Here is a 27420-nt window from a genome sequence, read left to right as displayed (position 1 = left end):
TTCGAAAACAATTCTATATCATAAATAATTCTACCTAATGCGTTGACGTTCTTTCCCATTTCGTGTAGTTTGCTCCACGAAATCGTGGCAGCATTCAACATGTTAAAATCAAGAACAAAGAAAAAGAAGCACTAAAACGTCCAAAAAATCTCCAAGCAACGAACAAAAGAATAAGACACGAGAAACTGAACAGGGATATATGTACAACGGGCGTGAAAAATCAAGGGAACCAAAGGAGGAGCAGCGTGCTATCTCCCTGCTGCTGTCAGCTCGTCGATTTTCCTTTCCTCGCGTCCGTCCCCCCACCCGAGCCGTCGGTCTGCCCCCTCCGGTGCGGCCGTGGCACTAGGATCGGGGCCTTACGAGCGCGTGACGCATGCCTTCTCGTTTCATACTCGATCCGTCGGGCTGCGCGCACGCACGCACGTACGCACGCACGCACGCACGTGCGCTCTTCGCCTAGGCCCATTCAAGTGTACGTGCCGGAATCCTATGCACACCGTGCGCCTCCTCTCTCCGGGGAAACGATCACAAACACACGATACCGCGCGATTCGATCGGCGATCGGTTACTCGAGAATTCTCTGTTCTTCCTTTTAATTCATTCCCGCGGGAAACGGTAAAATAATTGTCGCGAGTGAAGGTAATTCGAAGTAATCGCGGTTGCTGTGACGATATTGTTGGACATTTTTGAGTTGACTTTTAATTGTTCCGTGATTTTGTTAATGGTCTTCGACGTATACACGTGAGGGGGCTATTTTGGAATTGACAGTTTGCTTCGATTATTTTGTGTTTCTTCGTACTTGGGCATTTCGTTGCTAGTGGAAATCGGTAGTGATTTATGATCGATATTATCGGTGGACATTTTGTCATTAATTATTGATAAGTCCGTTGAATCATCCGGTGACGTTGAATCTCCCGGAACGCCGTGTATTCTTGGAATTGTGCCATTCGATGGTCCTGTAAGAACTCGCGACTCCGATTTCATTCGACACACGTGCGAGACGTATTTCGAACCGAATCGCATACCGGTGAACCATATTTAAGCGGTCTCTCGCCCACTCGTACTCCGCAAAGTTTACTTCCGGTGATGGAGTATTAAACTCCAGATTAACCTAGAATCAGTTTCCTAAGATAATCGAGCAATAACCAAACTAAAAATCCCTCTCGAACAATTCCCTTAAAGGATCATCAGAACCAGTGAACGTAAAACGAAAGTGTTAACCTTAAACCAACCTAAAAATAATTCCCCCAACTGCTAAATTCAAACTAAAAATACCCAATTATAAATTCCCCGAACGTCAAACCTAATTACCATCGAAGTGCCACAGTGTTATCGAACTACAAGAGAACCGCGCGAAGTTTCCCAGCGAAACCGGCGGAACTAAAAATTCATTTGGTCAATTAATAATTTCACTGAACGAACACGAAGGCTAATTAACATATCGCATTTAATTAACCAAACGGGTATCTACGGTCCGGTTATCTCGAAACGCTGTGTGGAGTCGACGTATCCGATGAAATTAGCCGCGGTGACGTCACAGGAAGGAACGTCCTAGCGATATCCACGCAATATTTACCCGCGTATCGGTCGCGCGGATAGTCGGCACTCGCGTATCGGCCCCTCGAGCGGTGAACTTTTTTTCCTTCGCCCGTTCGCTGAGAGAGAGCTCTTGTTGACTTTCGCCATTGGACTCTTCGCGGAGCTCTCTCCGCTCCCCTCGCTGTCGGCGACGTAGCCGTTCGCGCGACGACGATCGGCTCATACGAAGAGAAGCGAGCATCGCGTTTGCCTCGTCGTCTCCCGGTCACGTGCTCGCCGCGTTGATTCCATTCAAGATTAAAAGCGTGCACGCTTCTCCCGACGAGACCGACGAGCCCGCGAGCCGTGCTAACGCGCCGGTACAAAGTTGCCGTTTCGGTCGGCTCGAGATTGAGCTCGAAGCAGCGAAGTACGCGAGGAACTACAGCGACGACAGTGAGAGTTGAATCGTGAGAAACCGTGATCGAGAATCTTCGGTGACTTGTTCCGTTGAATCCGAGGGAACGTCGAGAGTATTTCAAGAGCGTTTCGGGGAAAAGCTGAGAAGTTTCAACTGTGAGGACTTGTAGCTTTAACGAGCTTAAAAGTCTTCGACTAATTTCTCGCGAATAGTACGAACAGATGTGCTATATGATTATAATTGTGTTTCAGTGATTTGAAATTTGTTGAAGAATTAACAACTAGAAGCAATCTGTCGGAGAGTTCATCTACGTTGAAGTGCCGCATGTTGAAAGATTAAGAGACGTTATCGTAGAATTTTCAAGAATTGTGTACGGTCTTTTAGATGTTTAATGGTCGTCGGAGAAGAGAATAACGATTTCGTAACGGATTTACTAGCAGATGACCCGTAGCCTATCCGAGCAGGAAAACAAGATATTCCGAGCGAAATTTCCAGTTTCCGGTGTCGTCAGTTCATTCAGAAATTGGAGCGCGACCGAGGCGTCTCTGGCCGCGATAACGGGCTAAGATCGGAGCGTGTCTCGTTGGCCCGCTCGGAAGTGTCCGCTCGTAGTACGTTCTCAATCGCCGTCGGACACCATTGCCGATAAACCTCGGTGTCTCTTTGTGCCGGGGCAGCGTGATGAATCGATCGTTCAGTCTTGTATCGTTGTAACGCGATTTTATTTGTCCGTTACGAGAAAGGAGCGACGACCCGTGCACCGAACGTCCTCGAGCGTCGTTAACCGTCGACGTTAACTTTGTCGGTTACGAAAAAGAAAGAGGCGGAACTCGATCGAGAATAAAAACTTCGACGGTCGAGATTATAGAGAAACGAGCTGCCCATTAAATCCAAGGGAAACCGTGCTGGAAGCTTCCACGTGAAAAAGAAACTTTCGATCTCGTCCGGAGGAGATTCAATCTTCGGCAGTTCCATTATTGGAATCTACGGGATAAAGGAAACATATCCTTAGAATTGTAAACTCAATTTTCAACGCGAACCACGAAGCTCTGAAACGGACCGTTTCGATCAACAGATGAACTCAACCTGCACGCGGGTTACGGAATTCTGAGTAAAAGACTCGGATAACCGCGAACTCGATTTATAACGAAACTTCTGAAGTTCGGAACGAAACATCGAACTCTCCAAATTCTAAATAATTCATCGAACTCTCAAAATCCTAAATGGAACATTAAACTTCTGAAGTTCGAAACAAAAACATCAAACTCCCAAAGTTCTAAACAAAACATCAAACTCTCAAAATTCTAAATAACGCATCAAACTCCCAAAATTCTAAATAAACCATCAAACTTCCAAAGTTCTAAATAAACCATCAAACTTCCAAAGTTTTAAATAAACTATCAGACTCTGAAAGTTCTAAATAAAACATCAAACCTCCAAAGTTCCAAATCAAACTTCGAACGAGCAAACCCAGCAGCGACCGGCAAACCCATAAAAACCGGCGCACGATTCTCCAAGCAGAGACGCCAGAAAGTATCCGGAAGCGTGCAGAAGCGCGCGCGCTGAGGCCAGCGCGAATTACCGGGGAATCGGGACACAATCGTCGCTTTGTGCCTCGAATTCCGCGGCGAGGTTCTCGAGCCACTGAAGTAGCTCTCGAAGAGGCATCCGCTCGGCGGTCTGCGCGCAACCCAAACACGTCGCATCGGAGGCATCCCCTTTGATCCCGTCGAATCGGGAGCAGTTGGACTGCTCGCAGCACTTAACGCCGCTAACTCGCTTATCGGGAATAGAAGAGGAGGAAGAAGCTCGCCGTCGACCGGAGCCGGTAAAAGAGAAAGGAGAAAAAAGCTTCTGGTAAAAGGTCCTCCCCCGGCGACCTTTGCAGCCGTATCGCCGCGGGTATTTCATCGGGGATCGGTATAGAAATCGATCCCCCGCGGATAGATCGTGGATCGCGCGTGTCGCGCAGCTGGCCGGGAGGACGTCCGTCGACGAGAACGGTTTCGAACGTGTTGCAGGCCTCAGCCGGTGGTTCTATCCTCGGTTATCGGTGCACTAGCAGCTGAAGGGGGTGGCAGACGAGGAAGAAAGATCGAAGCCACAAGGAGGTGGAGGAGGTGGAGGAGGAGGAGGAGGAGGTCGGGCGCTTATGAAGGAGAAGAGCCGTGGGTGGACGACAGATAATTCTCTTCAGTCCTCTCTCTTCTCGCTCTGTCTATCCCTGTTACTCGATAAGACTCGGTGAACGAGAATTATCGGCAGTAAATTTTGTATTGGCCGTTCGAAACGGAGGAAGAACGTTTCTGACTAAATAATTGCCGGGCTGCGGCGGGGATACGATTAATCGGTTGGCTGCTTTTGCTGGGTTGTAAGGATCCCGATTTTTCGCGATTTTTCTGCTGTTTCGATCTTTCCTGTCGGTCGGGTTGTGTTGGAGGTGCGTGGGAGTGCGCGAGAGAGAGAGAGGGACACGGGCAGCGTGCACGTGGGAGGTGCTCAATGATCGAGGCGTTGTCGAGGATCGACCCACATCGAAATTCGCCTGGATGCCAGTTTTGGACGGCGGTGTAGCCAAGAAGAGGGGCGTCGACAGGGCTGCCCGCAAGATGCGGATGAGACTTTGCACCGGCTCCAAGGAGTCGTACACGCTGCTCTCGAAGAAACGGTAAATTTCTTGATTTTCAGTTTGGTTTGGTTTTCGTGTGGAGAAGTGGTTTGTAGATTTTGGAATTTCGGATTGTTTTGGGGAAAGGGGGGTTGTTCTGTGTCGGAGAAGGATAAAGAGACGGTAAATTTGTTGATTTTTAATTTGATTTGGTTTTGATGTGGGAGGGTGGTTTGTAGATTTTGGAATTTTCGATTGTTTTGAGGAAATGGGGGTTGTTCTCTGTTGGAGAAGGATAAAGAAACGGTAAATTTCTTGATTTTCAGTTTGATTTGGTTTTCATGTGGAAGGGTGGTTTGTAGATTTTGGAATTTTGGATTGTTTTGGGGAAGGGGGGTTGTTCTGTGTCGGAGAAGGATAAAGGAACGGTAAATTTGTTGATTTTTAATTTGATTTGGTTTTGAGCTGCGTTTGAGGGTGGTTTGTAGATGTTGGAGGGAATTTTGGATTGTTTTGAGGAAATGGGGGTTGCTCTCTGTTGGAGAAGGATAAAGAAACAGTAAATTTCTTGATTTGGTTTTGATGTAGGAGGGTGGTTCGTAGATTTTGGAATTTTGGATTGTTTTGGGGAAAAGAGGGGTTGTTCTGTGTTGGGTGAGAATAAGGGGACTTTAGGTGTCTGTTTCAAAGCAATCGCAGCTGCGACATTTTCCTGTAAACCGCTCGTGTGGATTTAACCATAGGGTTGAGTGATTGATTGGTTTCGTTCGCTTTGATGAGTTTTCTCAGTAAAGCGAACCGAATTTGTTAGTTCATTTTCACTTGAGAGGGAGTTTTTATCGGATTTCTTTTGCGTATTTTATGATTGCTAAGCTTCTTTTGTTATTTGTTTAACGAGAAGGAAATTTAAATTCCTTTAAAGGAAATAGAGTCTTCTCGAAATTTGTTGTATTGTTGAGATAATAATTTGCGACAGGCGTTTCACATTCACTTTCGGAATATTTTATTTAACATCGCTTCGACTGAATATTTTGTTATCCACGTGTGTTCAAACAGGCTATTTATATGTATACGACGAAAACTAATATTTACATTTTCATCTTTCGATCTAGCCTTATGAAAAATGTATGTTTCCCCTTTCCATGAAACGTATGCAACGAAAACTCGAAAATTATTGCACAGTGTTTTAAATTATATATTCATCCTAACAATTCTCAGAAATATAATAAATATTGAAAATCTATCATCAAAACTAATCGGAATATCTCAGTATAATCATAACCACAACTATACCATCAATACGAACAAAAAGAGAGAAGAAACGAGAAACAAACAAATCACAATTAACAAAGCATATTTCAATATTAACACCAACACTGTCAATCCTAATCTATTCATATCATACATATCTCTTTATTTTCACATCTCCCTCGCCCGATATACACAACAAAAACTACTAAAACAACGAATAACAAAAACATCCCATTCTCGTCTATTCGAAATCGATTCTTTTATTCGTCATCGAAATCTCGACGCACATCCGAAACGCAAACAACGCGGAAGCCTCCGAAAAAAAGTAGAGCAAACAAAGATTAATATTCCTTTCTCGAGGGGTAGAAGGGGGAGGGGGGCGAATGTTTGCTCAAACTACAATATATTTGATCGTCGAGCACTATTACATCCCAAGGTCGGTGTAATGCGTTTAGGGTTACATTTTAGTTCGTCTAGCCCGTACACGGTCCGACGTAATTGAAGTTGGGGCACCATACAGGTATTCTTCCCCTACGGTGCACGTCGTTAAGAGTTTAGACCGTGCCCGTTATATCCTCGGTCGGGAGCACACGAGCACCGTCAACTTTGCATGAGGCCACGTAACGAGCCGTAATCTCGCGGTAATTTACGAAATGACAGTCCATAAATAATTCGTTTGTAAATTGTGATTACCGGTTTGATCGACTCCCCGCTTGTTTTCTTTCTTCTTTCTTTTTTTTTCGCTTTCTGGTCCCTTTTCCTCCGCGTCCCCCTCCCGCCCTTGTTCCTCTCTCTCTCTCTCTCTTTTTTTCGTCTTTGTCCGAGACGCGCCTCGCCTCGATTCCCCGGTTGTAATCACGATTTTATACGCGTCCTCCGGATGAGATTCCGGTCGGGAGGGGGGCGGAGTGGTTCACGGCTATTCGGATGATCGAGAATCGCACGAGGTCACGCGGTAAGCGTGGCTGCCCGACGTTTTCCGGAAATTTATCGGTAGACCGTCGATCTTCGCGTGCTTATGGTGGCCGAACGTTCGAGAGGTACGAGATGTTCGTGGTTCCGTTTGTGGAAGCTTTCGATGAAGTTTTGAGGTACTTCCTTCTTTTCTTTAGTTGCCGCAGTACATTCTTTTGTCGGTTGGTTGGGTGATATTTACCGAGGCACGAGGAGATATTGGTGGTTTCGTCTAAGAAAATTTTTGATGAATTTTGAGATATTTTCTGCTTTTCTAGTTGGCGAAGCAAATGCTTTTGTTAGTTGATTAGTTGATATTTATTAAAATACGAGAAAATACTGGGGGTTTCGTTTGTGGAAGCTTTTGATGAAGTTTTGAGGTATTTTCTTTTTTTTCTTTAGTTGGTGAAGCAAATGCTTTTGTTAGTTCATTAGTTGATACTTATTAAAATACGAGGAAATATTGGTGGTTTCGTCTAAGAAAATTTTTGATGAATTTTGAGATATTTTCTGTTTTCCTAGTTGGTGAAGTCAATTTTCTTGTCAGTTGATTAGTTAATACTTATTAAAATACGAGGAAACATTATTAGTTTCGTTTAAGAAACTTTCTAATGAAATTATATCTTTAGTTTCGATGTAATGAACTGTCAATAGAAGTAAATTATCGTGTTAATCGCCTAGTTATTAGCGTACCAGTATAAACTGATTGAAATAGAAGGGAATATTAATGTATTAATTTAAGAAACTTTCTGATAAAACTTCAGCATCGATTTTGTCATGATAAATTTCTTAATTGGTGAAATTAATTTTTCTATTAGATGTGTAGCTACTAAATTTAAACGATTTTTAAATATTAATATTTTTACTTCAAAAATTTCTTAATACGATTTCGATTTCAATTTTATTTTAAGAAACTCTTGGATTGATGAAATACATCTCTCTGTTAACTGTTCCGTTAATAATTTGAAATAACGTCTATCACGCGTGCGATCGACATTTCTAGTTAAAAGTAAATTGCACGTCTTCCAGTCGCGGCGTTTTCATTCGCGTGTAACATAATTCCATTTCACTATAAATGGAAAACTAATACACGTTTATTACTTTGTCGAAGATTGTTCTAAATTGAATCTTGCAAAATGAAATGGACGCACGTGACTCGGACAGTCGCCGATTAAATACCGTGGCGAGCGGTTAAATATAATTTTTATCAAATGATCCGTGAAAATGGGAACGGGCGACTTTTTACATCGCGGTTGTAACGAATTATTGCTTCCCGTTTCATTGGTAATTCTTTATGCTCGCTTCTAATTAATTCTACTCTATACCGCCGATCTATTCTTAATCCTTTATCGAACATATCTTCGATAAAACGAAGGAGAAATGAAAACGAGAATTCTCGCGAGAGTCCTATTAAATTAACTGAAAAACAGCCAGCCTATATTATCAAGCTTCAATTAATAACTTTTTCTTCATAATTTAAAGTTTCAATGCACATACGTTTCTACGTTCAATTACAAAATTAATTAACCAAAATAAAGACGATTATAATCCAATTGAAAATCTTTCGCAGAAACACTTTTATAATTAAAATTCTTAAAGTAAAAATTCTGAGGTGTGTCAACTTGATCCAGTAGTTTTACTATTAATTATATAATTCACCTTTACATTTGTTTAATATAAAAATGAAATCTGATCAATTCTAGCCAAATTTCATAACACTTGTTATAAATGATTAACCCTTGGCACTCCAGGTTGTTTTGTAATCAGCAACTGCAACTAATTTTTATAATATTCCTAGCGAAAATGAGAGATGCTATAACATTTCTACGATCGTTTATTCTCCTTAGTAAAAAATTTGGATGTGTGGAAAATTGAATAATTTTAGGGTAGTTTCTTTAACACTAGAACTACCAAATGGGTCAAAATCGATTCCCAGATTCCTCTTCTGCAACTATTGGAACAGATGCTTCTTAGGGAAATGAGGAATGAAAGCCATTGAAAAATACGCAAACTAAATTACAAATCGATTGAAGTCTCACCAGAGACAATATTGGAGTTTCTATAGGAAAATTAGAAAATCTGATTGAATCACTCGGTAGTTCTAGTGTTAATACATTGTACGCCAGCTAAATTTCAGCTACTAAAAACGCGAGCGTCGGTGGTTATGTTGATAGATCTTTAAACATCAATCAAACCGAAATTTCTAACTTACGGAACAGAATAAGGAATTCGATTTTGTAAATTTTACTTTGGGTTTGTGTCGTACATATCTAAAATGTTACATTCCCGTAGGATTAGCAATTAAACGATATCGCGGGGCCAGCGCGCAATGTAAGATTCATTAAAATATTTAATATTGTAACTGGTGCAATATTGGAGCCTACAGAGTTCAAAGGGTTGAACATTTTATTAATCGTCTGTTTGTCAAGTTTCATAGGAATACATATTATTAGAAACGTACTTCACAGATCATTTGTTCGTCCTGAATGACTAAGCCCGAAGATAGGGATCTAAATTTTCTTTATGCGTATCGACAGTGTTCTCGAAATGAATTAGATAATCGTGGGAAGACAACACCGACGTAACCGAGTCGTATCCTTGACTATTATAGCTCGCTGTTATATTTGTTGTCTTCCACTTGCGCAATAACCTGTCTCCGCCACCCTTGTCAAAAAAGAATTCCATCGTAACACATTGTGCTGCGAGATTCGTATCTCGGGGCGCGCAAGAAATATTATTCACTTTCATCGAATCGACAGAACGGTGAAGCAATCGTCCGGTTATTAACTCGTTGCCGGTCGCTGCGTCATTTTCAAGCCTACAGGTAGTCGCCGTTGACGTGACTCTACGTCATTCATTTTTTTCTCGTGCCCACTGTTAGTTACTTGCGTTTCACAATTACTGACACTCCGTTTCGCAGGTGAAACTCGAGTTTAAAGGCAAAGCATAAATTATTACTCCTTATCGTTTGTGTTATTGATAGTGTAATTATACCTGAACCACCGTTATTATTAATGTTAGAAGTGGGCAGTAGAGAACCAAACTGAAAACAAGAGTAAAAGGTTCAATTCTATTAACTCTTGTATTTTATATTGTGAACCTGTGAGTCTCTCTTTTTGAAAACATTTTTCAAAATAATTATATTGTTATAATCATATTGTTTGGAATAGTATATAGAGGTGACGCTAACTATTGACGCTACCTCTAACGGTAATTTATAAAATATTAACAAAGAAGGACACTCGTGAAATACATAATTCAATGAATTCTATTAGTTTAAATAAGATTGTATAATATTTTAGTATATAGTATTTTGTTGAATGTCGTGGGGGTCACCGGTGGCCCCGACCAAATTATTATATTTCAAATATTATATATTCAATGATATATTCAAATATTTCAAATATTATATCAAATATTATATTCAGTCAATTAAACGACCATTATTTGTAAATATTCTTACATTAAATATGATAATGATAATGAAACGGTTCAATGAAATAATTTGCTGTTTTCATTTTGTGTATTTTGCTATGTGAAATTACATTATGCATAAAATGAAAGAGAGACATGCAATCTATTAAAATGGCACAACATGGTAATTCTCAATTTCTGTTTTCTTCACTTAACCAGTGGCTTTTAAGTGACTCAAGCATCATTATGCAAAACGCTCGAAGTTCTCGCGACAGTGAACGTGTTAACACATTGCGTACTGGCAACGAGAAAACTCGTTTTTATATAAGATACTTAACTATGCAACTTCGCTGATTACCACAGTGTTTAACAAAATATTAAATTTGATTCGAATCTATTATCTATTTAAAATATATTACACAAAAATATGATACCTGTGTTTTTATATATATAATGATATAAGTTGACCTCACTGAAAATCGCCATCCGCACGATTGAATTTTTTGAAAATTGCCGGTACGCAGTGTGTTAACACGTTCACTGCCACATGTACACGTTAATTTTTGTAACAAAATATTTTTAAGGAACACATGGTCAAGAATAGCTATATACGTTACAAAGCACCGAAAACATCAAGAAACGATATCAAAATATATAAAATTAAAAAAACTTGAATATAACTTAATATTTTATTTAAAAAATCAATACAATTCATAAGCAAAGTATGACCGAAATTTCCGTGGCACGTGTTAATGACGATGATCTCCGAGGCTGCTCGTCGACGTCATAATTTTCGTGACGCGCGAGCTCGATTTCCCGCGGACAAGACGCGCTTCCCTCGCGCAGCCGATCAGAAGGAAATTCAAGTCATCGCACTCCGGTTAATCGCGATCGCGTGCAATCGCGCGGAATACTTTGTCACGCGAGCCAGCCAGCGGACGCTTCTGCATAATCCGCGAACGCGGATTTGTTAGCCGCACGGTATCGCGTTGGAATTTTTCTTTTGTTGATCGTGGAGAGATTGGATCTTAAGATTGAGTAATGCGGTTGGAGGTAAGGAAAGGGTGAAGAATTTTGAAGGTAGATGCTATTTGTTGAGGGAAGGAAGCTTCAATTTGAGTTGAACGCGTGATAGTTTTTGAACGATGAATAATATTTTCTTTTGAGTACGGTCGTGAAATCTTATATGTATTCCAAACTTAAAATTCAAATTTTGTATAGTCTACAACTAATAATATTATAAAATATTACATATTATAATATACATATTGTAAAATATTATAAAATTAATATTATAAAATATTACGTATTATAACATATATTGTGAAATATTATTGGTTGTAGATTATATAAAATTTGAATCTTAAGTTTGAAGTTCAAACGACTGAAGAAAATTCTTCGCTTTAAAGATGAAACTCGAATTGGAAATGTTATTAACCCTTGCACTCGAAAATTGTTTCGCTAGATATGTTCCTGATCTTCTAATAAAATATCAATGACGTTTTATAATTCTTCACATATAATTCTTCTTTATTTCGCTTTGATCTTTCATTAAAATATACTCTACGTGCATTCGTCCTGCGTTCGACGAGCTCCATTTTTTAATTTTATTATAACACGTTGAACGCCGCACGATTTCACAGAACAAAATACACAAACTGGCAAAGATATAACATCAAATCATTGGATTGAATTGTTACTGCACGTTCATCTAGCTGAATGTCACCGCATTGTGTAGCATTATTTATAATACCGAAATATTTCCAAATAATCATCGTTTAACCGAATGAACCATAGTAATTCGGTTTGGTTGGTAGTCATCGGTGACCCTCGCAGCATTCAACGCGTTAATAGCGCCCGACAAAATCTAAAACGAGACTCCAGCACGCGCAAGTATCGCCCTTAAAATCTATATCAACCCCCGAACCACGTTCCACGTTCGACCGTACAATTTCGAACGCGCCACGGACAGACAAGCAACTAATTTTCTAATTAATATTCCCCACGCGGAACGCCGCGAATTAATTGCAATGCCGAATGTCGTTTGTCCGGCAGTAAACCGTGCCGATTCATTCGCAGGCACACGCAATATTTTCGTCCGTCGCCATGAAAGGGATCCCCCGAGTTATCAAGGAGTTATCGTATTCACCCGTAATCGGATACGAAAAGTTTCCGCGGCGAGGGCCACCGCCTGGCATTCTTAAAATTCGCTCTCGCGTCCGCGGTCTATGTAAATAGTTTAAGCATCCCCGTGCTCGGATGAATATTTACGGCGAAACTGTGTGCGCGTGCGTTCGCGCACGGGGAAATATCCGCCAGCCTCGAATTACCATAATTCTGTTTGCGAATGTGATATTTTATGCCTTCCTTTTTCTAAAGGGTAGACAAAGCTGGAGGAACGGGGAGGGAGCAATGCTCCGCTGTCGCAGATCATGGATTATTTGATGGAATAATCGATCGTAGGGGAGAACGAAGGCAACAGTGGTTATTAAATGATTAACCCTTAACGGAGGAATGCGGCGAAAATCATTTTACTATTTTTATTAATGTTATTGTCGTAATATTTGGAATTAACCCTTTGCGCTTCGTGGACGCCTCTTGATTGTCGCTCGATTTGGTATAGAAAATTATGAAATATAATATTAACCCTTTGCACTCGAAAGTTTTCAGGAGAAATATTCAATACTCTGATAAAATATAGATGATGCTTGTTGCGACTAATGTAAATAATTTAATCGATAAATTAAAGGACAAAACTGTTTTGCTTTGATATTTTACATAGTGACGCGTTATACAAAGTTTAGTGTTAAACATCAAACTTTATAATTTTACTGTATCAAAGTGGTGATTGAGAGTCACCTCCCGAGTGCAAAGGGTTAAATTTCGTATGATGCATTAACATGAAATTGTAAAATTTCGTGTTTAACATTAAGTCTTGAGTAATCGATGCGTGAAATATGGAAATAAAATATCATTGTTCCCCTTATTTTACGAATAGATTCCTCGTTAAGTTAGTTTAAAAAAATGTCATCTCAGAAAAATTAATTGAATATTTCTAGTGACAAATTTTTGGAGCGCAAAGAGTTAATATTATGAAATATTCAAATAAACCTTTTTCTTTAAGTTGCGCACGATACCTCGTTAAGTTTCAAGAAATCTTGGCTATATTTCTTCCGAAAGTTGGGTATTTTTGGTGGAAAACTCCCGGTAAAAACTTTTAAATATCGCGCTAGCTCGCTTCTGTATTTCTTTCCGCTTGTTATCTATGTCACGGTATTTTTCAGCGGTAAGTCAGCTTGAAATATTTCCGGTCCGTTAAGGGTTAATCCTTTGCTCTCGAAAGTTTCCACTGGAATATTCAAAGTTTTTCGGTGTAGAATCAAATTAACTTTACTTCTCTTCCTTTTAATCAGTTATTTCTATTTTTGTAACTACCTACTTAGAAATGGAGAAACGGATCGATCGCGTTATTTAGAATCTTCTCATATAAAAATAGTTTTCGATCGGGTTCTGGAAAGACTCTCGAACGGTGAACATCATGTACAAGATTGTATAATTTCGTTATATCTATTGGAAATGGGTGATTAACACGTTAATTGCCAGGTGGTCACCGACGACCGGAGCTTCCAAATTGCTGAAGATCAATTACAATGAAAAACTTGATTCTAAATAAAAATACTTAACATAAAAAGCTGGTCATAAAACGTTACATTACCGTATAATTAGCAATTAAACGATATTATCGGGGGGCCAGCGCGCAATATGTTAAGATTCGTTAAAATATTCAATATTATAACTGGTGCAATATCGGAGCCTGCAGAGTTCAAAGGGTTAACACCGATTTAGCTGTCGATCGCAGGTATAAAGAGGCTCCGTCCGCACTCGCCCCTTTTTCGGCGCGATGAAACGCGTGTCTGCCCATTCAGCGGCCCCGTTTAAGCCGGACACCGTTAAGTCGAACCTATAAATTCCCTTTTCGACCCTCTCCTGTCCCTTTTCTCGCGAAACGCGACGTGGCGGCGCGTGCGACCGCCCTTTGAAGCTCTATTTAACCGAGCCGCGGCGCGCGAGCGCGCGCATATGCGCGTACCCGTTAGAAATGCATTATGAAGACGTTCAGCCTTCCGTGCACGGAAATTATTTATTACGATTCCCGGGCAAACCCACCGGGCAATGTAACTGCGGAGTTATTTATGAGGAGAGCTTTAACGTCGGTTTTTCTTGAAAGTTCGGTCCCGAGTTTCGGAGCTTGTTAGCATATCAGCACGTACCGTTTAACGCGATTAACCCCTTGCCCTACAACGAGTGAGACTCGTGGTGGATTTTCAACATGATTCAACAAATATATTGTGTAGATTCAATATTTGCCAACGTAAAATAATTATTTACTCAACTGTCGTGGATATTTGTATCAACTGGAAGAAAGTTTTCAATGACACATAGACGACATTATTTGAAACCAACTAATGGAAAAACATACGTGAATTAAGAAAGTTATTTTATATTTCACATATTGATGCGTTATACAAAAATTAACCACTTGATTTCATGCAGTGAAACTATAAAATTTGATATTTAATATTATATCTCGTATAATGCATCAATTTGAGAGATATCGAAATGGAATAGCTTTCTTCCTTAATGTACGTGTGATTTCTCGTCGAGTTAGTTTCACAAAATATCGTCTTTATCTCATTAGAGAATGTTAAAATATCTGTGAAAACCGTCTGAGTGCAAAGGGTTAATACTGTATTTAAAAAATCAATAGTTCACAAGCAAAATATAACCAAAATTTCCGCCGCACGAAACGTATTAACCCTAGAATTACCAAGCAGTCAAGATGACTTTACAAAATTTTTCTATAGAAACCCCAAGAGTGCATCTGTTCAGACTTTAACTGATTTACAATTCAATTCGCGTAGTGACAAATGAACTTCAACAATTTCTCAGAGAAACATTCGTTACCTTTCGAATTGCGAAAAGAAGACATCGTGCATGGGTCATTTGCCCCTCTGGTAGTTTTAGTGTTAATTGATTTACAATTCAATTCGCGTAGTGCCAAATGAACTTCAACAATTTCTCAGAGAAACATTCGTTACCTTTCGAATTGCGAAAAGAAGACATCGTGCATGGGTCATTCGACTCGTCTGGTAGTTTCAGTGTTAAAATCGAGTTCGAGACTCCCGAGTAGCTTCGTAGAAGAATGACGGTTCTCTCGTCGATTGAATGTGAACGATGAAGGGCGGTAGTAGAAGAAATTTTATCGCTCACACCTGTTGATGTATATTTGCCATTCGTTTCATTTAGATACACGTTCGACCGAGGTGGAATGTCTTTAACCTGCTCGCGTCGAGCCGTCTTTATTATCCGTTCAGCCCCCGTAAGTGCTCGGTTATGAAAGGTGCGCGTCGATATCATCGTTGTTATTGAGATCGCTTTATTGGGTTTCATCATCGGTTCCCATCTTACGTGCACCGGCGGCAGGTTTTATCGTCCGCGGAGATCGATTGGCGGGACAAACGCGGCGAGATACGCGTAGATTCCGTAGGAAATGGTTGGCTGAACCGCGTAAAAGAGTCCGATCCGAGGAATTCTCGCTCGGGAATGGTTTATGGTCGTTCGTTAAGACTCGAAACGCGCATCATAATTCAATCGGGCATTATGCGGCGTCAACTCGTAAAACGACGCGTATCGACAGGAATAACGGGTGATTTAAGGATATTTCACTTGTGATTGAATTTAATAGATTGCCATTTGTCGATGCTGGATTTATGCTCGTGGGATTCGCGTGTTTCGAACGGCACTAATTGGGATAGTGGTTTCATACGGTTGTGGGATTGTGCGGGGCAAGCTGTTGTATGAAGTGTAGTGGGCACTGTATTACAGAGTGTATACTGTAGTTTACGGTGTAGTAGAAACTATATTGCTAAGTATAGTGTAAGCTATATTACAAACTATAGTATACACTGTAGTATAAACTATATTACATACTGTAGTATACAATATAGTATGAAGTATATTACAAAGTGTAGTATACGATGTAGTACAAACTATATTACAAATTGTATTAGAAACTATAGTAGAAACTATATTACAAATTATATTAGAAAATATAGTAGAAACTATATTACAAATTCTATTAGAAAATATAGTAGAAACTTAGCAGAAACTATATTACAAACTATAGTAGAAGCTATAGTATTATTTATAATATAAACTATACTATGAACTATACTATAAACTATACTATAAACTATACTATAAACTATGCTATAAACTATAGTATAAACTATACTATAAACTACAGTTCAAGCAGTAACATAAATTATACTATAAATTATACTCAAACTACAACCATAATTTGTTCACAGTACCGTTTCTTAATACTTTTCATACATTTATTTTATATAAACTTTGACAGAAACCTTTATTAACGAACCTACATTTTTTGGTTATTTTCTACGTTATATAAGTTAATCTAAAAAAATCTATACCCGCAGATATTCTTGCCTTCAGTCGTTCAGCGCACAATTATCTCAAATATATTATATAATTCCAATTAGTCGATGCTTTTCAATAGTTTCCACATGACTGATTTTCCGTCCACGATAATCTATAGTATCGCATAAAATCGAATATCTCGAAAAATTCCCGTATAAGTGTTCAATTTTCATTTTAATTAGCAACAGAAAATTTTATCTCGACAATCGCTCTGTGTTAACAGATTTACCCCGCACTGTATAATTCCAATTAGTCGACGATTTCTCTGTGGCCTCTTACCTCACTGCTTCTCATTGCGCAATTCAGTATCTCAAAGAAACATATGTATCTCGAAAAATTTGCATATTTAAATTAATTTTTCTCAAACGGTTACAGAAAACTGTGCCTTGACAGGCACGTTACGACAGTATATTCAGCCAGCGTTGTGTAATTCGAAATAGTCGGCGTTCCTTCAATGGCTTATAGAGCAAAAACTGTTTAACCCTTCTTGTTGCTAATCGGGTACCCATTTTGAAACCTTTTCAATTGAACTTTTTCTGTTTCTGTGAAAATGTCACAAAATTGCTTTAAATCTCTATTTTTGAACGAATTATTACATTGACCTTTGCTTCGAAGATGAATTTATAATATTAATATTAATAATGAAAATTAATTGATATTATATTAATATCGTTTTCAATTGAACTTTTTCTGCTCCTGTGAAAATGTCACAAAATTGCTTTAAGTCTCCATTCTTGAACGAATTATTACATTGACGTTTGCTTCGAAGATGAAGAATTAATAATATTAATATTAATAAGGATAATTAATTGATATTACATTAATATCATAAAAAACAGTAATAGATTATTTTCAGTTTCTTCAGACATCCATTATACTAATCAAACGAATCTATTTACTTTCAAGATCAATTCGAATATTCAATACTTTCAAGACATAAATAATTGCGAAACAAAGAAATCGGAACAATTTTAACACATTGCGTACAGGCTAATTTTCAGAAAATTATATCACATAAAACCTATATGACTATCTGCAGAAAAACTCAAGTATCATATTGTTGTGCAATATACATTGTTCAACACAACTTTAATACTTCTTTAAATGCTATAAATAGCAAAGTTACAGCTAAGTGTCTTCACATAAAAAGAGATTTCTCGTTACCAGTGTACAATGTGTCAACCGTAATTCTAACGTTAACATTACCTTAATTCTCAATTGATCATTATTACATTAACATTATCATCAACGTATAACATTAACCCTTTGCCCACGAAGATCGTCGAAGGTATTCAAAATCTCTCGCAGACTCCGCTGAATTAAACACTCAATGCTTAAATCACAGAGAACAATGAAACCGTGTACCGATTTCTTACTGTTCGAACAGTTAAATCATTTGTTCGTAACTCGGTATCCCAGACATGGAAGTTCGATCTCAAAATGCCGACGTTCATCCGCGAAGGGTTAAAGTTTCTATCGAAGCGGACGTAAACACGAGTATCCCGAAAAATTGGCGTATCCGATTTTGTTCTAAGAACAGTTGAAAAAAGTGTCTTGACAGGTACGTCACGGCAATATATTTAGCCAGCATTGTGTAACGCGGAATACATAGTCGGCGTTTCTTCAGCGGTCTATAGAGCACAAACTGTTTAAGTAGCCGCAAACAACGTGTCACATTATACCGGCGACTCGGTTCCACGATGAATTTGTACTTGAATAGGATCAATGGGTGTCGTTTCAACTCTGCACAGAAGGCATTCAACGAATTCAAATGCACAGGGCCGTGTGACAATAGATGATTTACACCTTACGCGCTCCACGGCGACACTCCCTGCTTAAGAAAGTCGGATCAAGGATCGCTGTAGGCTCGAAATCACGCGTGAGAATATCCTCGATCGCGGATGTCGCGGTACACGCTTAAACCCTTGGCACTCCGGATGGTTTTATACTATATCGGTAACTCTAATTTTATATTCTAGTAGATATACTACCATATCTACCTGTTTCCCCAAATTTTAAAAGCCCAAGAAACTGTTGGAATTGCAATATGAAATAATAAAAAAATTTAAGTAAAAATTCAAATGTGACTTAAAGTCACTTTCTTAAAAGCCTAAAATAATTTTCGGAAATGCAATATGAAATAAAAAAATTTAAGTAAAAAGTTCGAATGTGACTCTCAGTCACTTACGAGAATAAAAGAAACGATTAAAATGTTATTGTTTCTGTTTGCCCAAATTTTAAAAGCCCAAAGAAACTTTCGGAATTGCAATATGGAATAATAAAAAAATTTAAAAGTTCAAATGTGACTCAAAGTCACTTTCTTAAAAGCCGAAAAGAATTTTCGGAAATGCAATATGAAATAATCAAAAAATTTAAAAGTTCAAATGTGACTCAAAATTACTTACGAGAATTACAGGAATGATTAAAATATTATTGTTTCTGTTTGCCCAAATTTTAAAAGCCCAAAGAAACTTTCGGAATTGCAATATGAAATAATAAAAAAATTTAAAAGTTCAAATGTGACTCAAAGTCACTTTCTTAAAAGCCGAAAAGAATTTTCGGAAATGCAATATGAAATAATCAAAAAATTTAAAAGTTCAAATGTGACTCAAAATTACTTACGAGAATTACAGGAATGATTAAAATATTATTGTTTCTGTTTGCCCAAATTTTAAAAGCCCAAAGAAACTTTCGGAATTGCAATATGAAATAATAAAAAAATTTAAAAGTTCAAATGTGACTCAAAGTCACTTTCTTAAAAGCCGAAAAGAATTTTCGGAAATGCAATATGAAATAATCAAAAAATTTAAAAGTTCAAATGTGACTCAAAATTACTTACGAGAATTACAGGAATGATTAAAATATTATTGTTTCTGTTTGCCCAAATTTTAAAAGCCCAAAGAAACTTTCGGAATTGCAATATGAAATAATAAAAAAATTGAAAAGTTCAAATGTGACTCAAAGTCGCATCGTCCGATTGGGATTAAATCATTCGTTCGCACCTTGGTATTCGAAACATGAAAATTCCATCCGAAATGTCGACATTCGTCCGCGAAGGGTCAACACGTAAACCGAGAACAAGTGACCGTATGTTCGACGATATCTCCGTTCGCTCTCTCGCTCGCTCGCTCGCTTCTCCGATTCCCTCCTCGTCCTCACCGACGCGACGGTTCTCGCCCGGAGAGCTACAGCTGCCAGAGTTCGGTCCACGCCTGTCGTTACTTTTTCCGCCCCACTCGAACTCCGCGTCGTTTATCCGCTCGCCCCGTCCCCGCTCCGCATGCAAGCGCGATGCGCTGACCAAGTGCTGCACAGGAATGAATCAAACCTCTGTGAATCGCGCAGCGCGCAGCGGATTTTCGATCGGACGAGCAGCAATCGCTCGAAGGAAACTGTGCCATTAACCCTCCGCGCTCTAATTCGATTTCCGCGAACCCCCCGGAATTCTGGATAACAAGTGTACACGTTAATAAAGGATTGTTCAATGAAAATGGACGCCTCGAAATCGAACGAGTTATTAACACGTTGCCGGCTAATTATCTGAAAGTTAACCCTTCGCGGATGAGCGTCTACGTTTCGGATGGAACTTTCGTGTTTGAGAGACTCTGTCGCGAACAGATGATCTGATTATTTAAACAGCAAGGGATGAGCTTCCTATTTTTATATTAATTAAGCGGTTGATAGGTAATTCAGCTTCATCTGCTGAGGTTTTCGTATATTCCGAAGAATCTTCGTCTGCAAAGGGTTGAATTGTGCGGATTTTCAGTGAGATCTACTTAAAAAGAAAATATATTATTTATATAAATATTTAGTAATTTAAAATAAAAATATTTAACATAAATAGCTGGATCATAGCGTATGACTGCTATGATACTAAACCATTAATAATTATTTTCAATATCATTTGCCTTTGTTATTAAAGAATAAGTATCACTATTCAAAACGCTGGAAATCCTCGTAGCAGTGAACGTGTTCACCGAACAAATCTCTGAACAAACAAATTCGGAAACTAGAAAATATCAAATAACGGACTTAATCGCATTAGCTACTAAGCTACCCATATATAATCACGAAACACAGCGATTTATGCACGCATTCGATAATTTAAAGGTTCTCAGCGACGTCGACGTTTTGCCCGCGAAAATGAGAATGTTAAATGTTAATTATTAGATTACAGTCTTACCGAAAGTAAATCATTTTAATGATTTAATCACGTTTAATTCACGGATTATGCAGGTTTCTGAAATCTTCGAAGGTGTCGTAAGATTTTATTTAATTGTTGGAAGAACAATTAAAGTTATTAATTCGATACGTATCTTCTCGGTAATTAGAGAATTGGAAAATTAGGTGATACGCAACGATGGAATATTTCGATATAGTTCAAACATTATATAGCGAGATATTCACGTTGAATTTCAGCGAGATTTTTCAGGCAGAGGATTTTCGTTGCACAACATCGACGTTGTAGTTACAGTACGCGGAATATTCCGTTGATTATTAATTCCTTGAAATTATAATTATCGATATTCCAGTGTATGGAAATTGAGGCGCAGGAAAATGTGCTCGCTCGACGGACGTTGAAACCGTTTCCATTGTTATTTAAATAATATGCGATCATACGTTGAGTGACAATTACGTGTAATCGTTGCTAATTGTATAAATGATTAAATTTAGATTAGCGAATAACAATACGAAGTGATTACAGCACGAAGCGAACGGTTAGAATCGAAATTACGGCGAGTAATTGTCCCGAACAAAATCGTTTTCACTTTTTATTTACGATCATTGAGACCGAGAGAAGATACAGGCATAATTAAATTCTTTGTCCATTCCGCTATCGCATTTATTTGTTGCAATGTAGCGGCCTTGCGAGTAACGGGGACTGTGATTCATTACCAAGACCGACATTCCATGGGTTTTATCAATTCTTATGGAATCAGCACTTCGAAATTTCATTTTGTCGCTCAAGGACGACCTTGAAACTAAAGAAATTTGACAACTTCTATTTTACATGATATATTTCGTATTGTTTATCAGTTATGAATAAATTGAATCTTTCAATTCGATGTACAGTTTCTATTCTGTACGAATAATTAAGGTGTTTAAACAAATATCTATTGCTTAGAAGTATTTTTTGAGAAAGTTTTTGTTTTAATATTTCTTCCTTTTACAACCAATTAATGTTATATAAATAAATTTAAAAATAAATCATATAGGTACATATATTAGAAAGTAATCTTAATAATTGAAATTGTTTATTAAAGTATATTCTGAGTTTATTTTGATTTTAAAGAGACTAGTAGAATTTAATTTATAACATTATAAATTATTTTACTTTCAAACAGACTAGTAGAATTTAAATTGTAACATTATAAAATTATTTTACTTTCAAACAAACTAGTAGAATTTAAATTATAACATTATAAAATTATTTTATTTTCAAACAAACTAGTAGAATTTAATTTTTTCCTTCATTCTCTTATAATAGTCAATTATTGCAATTTTAATCCGCAGCTCTGTGAGCTACTTTTACACTACAAACACAGACTATGAAAAGTAGTAGCCCAATAATTTTCGATGCATCATTGTAAGCAAAGTTTCATTGCATTCGGATCATGCGAGTTGGGCGATGTCCTTTCCGAGCGCGGTTGCGAGCGGCGATAAGAAACTAGCCACAAATGGGGCCATTTCCTATCTATGCTAAGTTCATATCACTGCTAAGCTCCTTTGTCATCCGCGAAGACGACGGTCCCATTTGAAATTTAAAAATCTACTTAACCCGTGGATATACCTCAACCGAGTATCGCGTTTCAACAGATAATCGTGACGAACAAGGTTGTGTTCTACTTTTAACAACAAAGTACAAGATAAGCCACATGAAAATTCCAAATGTCACCTTTCCTTTATCTTTGTTCTACTTTATACCAAAACTGTAGCGACCTTAAAAATCCTTCAGTAGGTCACGAAAGAAATGAAACAGTATATTGCACTTCGTAAAAATTACAGAAAAATTAAAAAAGAATCACTGATTAACCCTAGCAATTAGTTTTCCAGTAGAAATATTCGAACATTTTCCGAGATAAAGACGACACTTTGTGAAACTGGAAAGCTAATTTATTTCAGTATTTCTCAAATTGAAGCTTTTTTTAAATTTTATATATTTTGATATCGTTTCTATTTCTCGAAATAAAGTTTATCGTGAAAATAAGCTGTCTCTTCAGCTTTTGTGGCAAACAATGTTTCTTCGTTTTTATTCAGCTTTTTCGAAATGCTCCGTTTCTAGACGTCCATTGAAGTATCGACGCCTAAATCTATTGTGACGCACGAACTCGAATTTTGCATTAAAGACGCGGAAAGGGGATCGGATCTTTGGCCTATTTTGCATTCATTAATTCGCATAGAGCGTGCAGGCGCCCCGTTTCTAACTTTATTGCATCGCAACGATATCCTTATCTCTGCGGGGTTTTCGCGGAAACGAGGAATAATGGAATAGAATGGTCCATTGTGTAATAGCAGTGACGATTCCTCGCATGTGATTCTTAGAACTGCGTGGCCAATGAAGTATGTGATTTCCACTCGGCAGTACCTTTCAACCTAGAACCCGTTATATGCATTTTACAGCCTGAACTTTATTGGATTTCATGTAACCCAGAAAGGTGACGGATTTCGCGTTCCGTAAATAATATGCTCCGATCGTTCGTGTTGACTTTTACATTCTAATTCGCTGTGTAACCTATATCTGTAGAAGCTATAGAAATACTTCTGTCCATTTAGCTATCTGTACGTATATCACAGATATTATCTATCGACGATGGTTGAGATAGGCGACTGGATAACAAATTGTTGCCTGTAATTTTCAATTGTTACTCATTTACAGTCTCTATTAAGAAACGTTGGAACTTGCAAACGATTTAAACATTGCACTTTATGAATAATATTGAATTTCGGTTTAATTTGTGTGGACTCTTAATTTATGAGGATTTTTTCATTTTGAACGTGTATAATCTCAATAGAAACACTTTTCGAGTTTTCGGTAGTTCTAATATAGTTTTTAGAACTCGGGAGTTCTTCTTTGGAAAATTACTAAAGGAACTCACTTGACAACAATCTGAACTCTAAATTAATGTAAATCTTAATAGAACTCGAGTTTCTACAGGAACATTTCAAAAAGTCTAACTCTAACTCCCTCTTTCGCAATTATTGAGATGACAAATACTTCTCTGGAAAATTACTAAAGAAATTTACTTGACAACAATCTGAACTCTAAATCAATAGAAACACTGTTCGAGTTTCCCTAGAAAAATTCAGAACAATCGATTCGTCTGATCGGTAGTTCTACGTGTTAAAATAACCCATTTCTAACTCCCTCTTCCGCAATTATTAGAAGATAACAATTATTTCCCCAAAAAATTTGTAAAGAAACTGACTTAACAGCAATCTGAACTCTAAATCAACATAAATCAATAGAAACACTGTTCCAGTTTCCTCAGAAAACTGTCAAACATCAGTTTCATGTGAGTCAGCTCGGTAGTTAATACGCGACGAGCATAACACTCACGCAACTCACCGAACTCGCCCCGGTTTCGTATAATTTCGAGCAGCATTCGGCGCATTATACGACGGTCCGCTACATTTGTATCATTAATTCTAACGATCCGGGCAAGTGACTCCCTAATTGTTTCGGGCAACGTGTCCGAAGGGATGGTAATGTATACGGGAATGCAAAAGAGGCGCGTGCGTGGCGATAGTAATCCCGCTCGTTCCGCCCACGTGGCGCGAAAACGCGTGCGTGCACCCTTCCCGGACGTAGGCCAGCCCCTAAATCACCTTTCGTATCTGCAGACCTCGGTTCGGGGATCGAATTCCATCGATCGACCCTCGATCCGAAAATCCGTATCACCGGGGGGACTTACCAAGGAATTAATCCTCGGAAGACGGATGTTTCGCAGGCGTAATGTAGAGTTAACCCCTTGACCTATGATTCCTTTCTGAACTCTGATCGAAACGGCTACTTTATTATTAATAATTTATTGGAAAGAGTTTCTATTTGGATAATTTTTACGCGAATAACGGATAGTAGAATGATTACAATTGCAAATGGCAGCTGAAACTTTTTATTCGGACAATGGCTGTTTGAGGAATGCTGGGAATAATGAATTTTTTGTTTTTTATGTAAGTATTTGTAATTTCTTCGATGTTAATTCTCCTTTCAACAGACAGTTCGTAGTAGCCTTTCGAAACTATCGCCATTCTATTTAAATAGGAAGTTGCATATTCGTCATTGTTAACTAAAAATATCCCATCACAACCAACAACAGATCACTAAATGTAACCCTTAGCACTCCGCATAGTTTTGTGATATGTCAGCAACTCCTGCCAATTTTGATAGTAGTCCTACTGAAAATGAATAATATTATAACATACCGAGTACGAAGGGTTATGTTTTGTATAACGCATCAATATGTGAAATATTCATATAAAATAACATTCTTAATTCACGTATGTTTTCCCATTAGTTGGTTTCAAATAATGTCGTCTGTATGTCATTGAAAACTTTCTTCCAGTTGATACATATATTCACAACAATCGAGAAGATGATTATTCTACGTTGGCAAATATTGAATCTACACAATGAACATACACTCAGAAAAACTATGTAATTTTCTTTTGACAAATGATTCTACAGATTCCAGGCGGTCACAATTTCGAGGGAATGCTACGATTCAGTAATTCCTCTTTAACGAGCGCGAACACGTAAAGAATTCACGGTTGGTAATACTTTCTGGAAGCGCGGACGGTTTTTCCCAGTGGAATCCTCGTGCCGCGATTTCGTCGCGTCACCGCGGTTGCGGCGGAACGGAGGAAGTGACACGATCTCGCAAGAATGTAGAACGCGTCTGAAGATTGACCGGAATTGAGCCGGGTTCAAAGATCCAGAGAGACAGGCAGAGAGAGATGGCTTATCCCGTTGATCGCCGTGGAAAAAGAAGCATTTTTCAAAGTGTTGCGTCACCACTTGCCGGCTCAGGCGAAACCTATCTCGCCATTAAGAGCAGCAAGGAATTAATTAAGCATCTGCTTCCTCCCTCGGAACACTAATGCTCTGTGAGTCGCGACGGAGTCATTCATTTCGCGGGCGAAATGGCGACGTCACTGGGAACCTTTAACTCGTTGCACTCTGTGGGCTCTACTACGGCACCACTTATATTATTAAACATTTCGATCGTCAAGAGTGAAAAAACTACCCTATGATTATTGCTAAGAATAAACAACAAATATACGAAATGTTATATTTTTTCATATTACGAGGACTAAAAGTGTCTTGGAGTTGCTGGTAGATTGGAAAATCGGGTGGAGTGCTAAGGGTTAAATTAACAATTAAATGACATCTTATAAAACCTTCGAAGATTTCAGAAACCTGCATATTCCACGAATCAAACGTGATTGAATCATTAAAATGATTTTCTTTCAGTAACACTGCAGCGTAATCTAATAATTAACATTTAACATTTTCATTTTCACGGGCAAAACGTCGACGTCGCTGAGAACATTTAAATTATCGAGTGCGCGCATAAATCACTGTGTTTCGTGATTATATATGAGTAGCTTAGAAGCTGATGCTGTTAAGTCCATTATTTGATATTTTCTGGTTTCCGAATTTGTTTGTTCGGAGATGTGTTCGGTGAACACGTTCACTGCTACGAGGATTTTTAGCGTTTTGAATAGTAACACTTATTCTTTAATAACAAAAACAAATGATATGGAAAATAATTATTAATGGTTTAGTATCGTAGCAGTCGTACGCTATGATCCAGCTATTTATGTTAAATATTTTTATTTAGAATCAAGTTTTTTATTGTAACTGTTCTTCAGCAATTTGGAAGTTCCAGTCATTGGTGACACTTCTTACGTTACACTGTTATCTAGTTATTTACGCAATTGAATATTTTTATTCGACGTCTTCGAAATTTTTCTGGGTCGAATGATTTTCATCGAAGTCAGTTGGAAAATTAAATTTGAAATAATTAACCTCAGAATTATAGTGGATATTAAATATATATATTCTCGCAATTTTGTCTGAAACATAACTGGCAACTGGTTTCCAGTTAAGTGACCCCTTTTAAGATCAATTCTGACGGTAGTAGGATATCTTAATAAAGACAAATCAGTTATCGTTCGTACCACATGGTACCTGTCTGTACCACTATAATGTTAAAATATTATATACTACATTTTCCATTGATGCATTCATAAAAACCTAATAATTCACTGCAAGACATATGCAATGTTGTATATTCTAATCTATCTAATTAGAAAGTATAGAATACTTCAAGTGGAAAACTTTCGAGTGCAAAGGGTTAATTTTCATCGTGGGCAATATAAAATTAGTTAAAGTTGCTGATGGAGTATAAAACCATCCGGAGTGCTAAGGGCTAAAACAACCGAGGATAATTATTTCAAACGAATCTCTCGATTTTAAGAGATATTCTGCTGTTCTTGAACCTGTCGGATTTCAATTCGCGCAAAACAACGAATTTCCGACGACACGGGCGCAATGAAAAGCAGAAAAGCGAAACGACCTGTCTCTCAGTATGAAAACTGAAGGAATGCGTGTCTCTAGCCTTCCTCCCGGTGATTCTTGCGCGCCGTGACATCGGGGCCAGCTGCATTGCACGCGAGCGAACGATCGACAGGCCAACCGGGGTCAAAGATGCATCGGTTGACAGGAAACGAGGGAAACCGTGTTTAA

General features: G+C 38.3%; 1 protein-coding gene across 10 annotated transcripts in view; it reads left to right on the top strand.

Annotated features, from left to right (window-relative positions):
- The window catches only part of LOC116425156 (Rap GTPase activating protein 1), a 256513-nt gene that overhangs the window by 101463 nt on the left and 127630 nt on the right, over positions 1-27420 (top strand). Inside the window, exon 1 of one of the 10 annotated variants that reach the window (XM_076368008.1) lies at positions 4073-4610. The exons of the other annotated variants lie outside the window; for them this stretch is intronic. Coding sequence (XP_076224123.1) covers positions 4492-4610 — 119 coding nt within the window. The 5' untranslated portion in view covers positions 4073-4491. Of the gene's footprint in view, positions 1-4072; positions 4611-27420 lie in introns of those variants that run through there. 10 annotated transcript variants of the gene reach the window in all.

The sequence above is a fragment of the Nomia melanderi genome, chromosome 5, assembly GCF_051020985.1.
Source record: "Nomia melanderi isolate GNS246 chromosome 5, iyNomMela1, whole genome shotgun sequence".
Taxonomy (NCBI): domain Eukaryota; kingdom Metazoa; phylum Arthropoda; class Insecta; order Hymenoptera; family Halictidae; genus Nomia; species Nomia melanderi.
The sequence above is the reverse complement of the archived record's forward strand: the minus strand, read 5'-3'. Positions and strand labels throughout refer to the sequence as shown.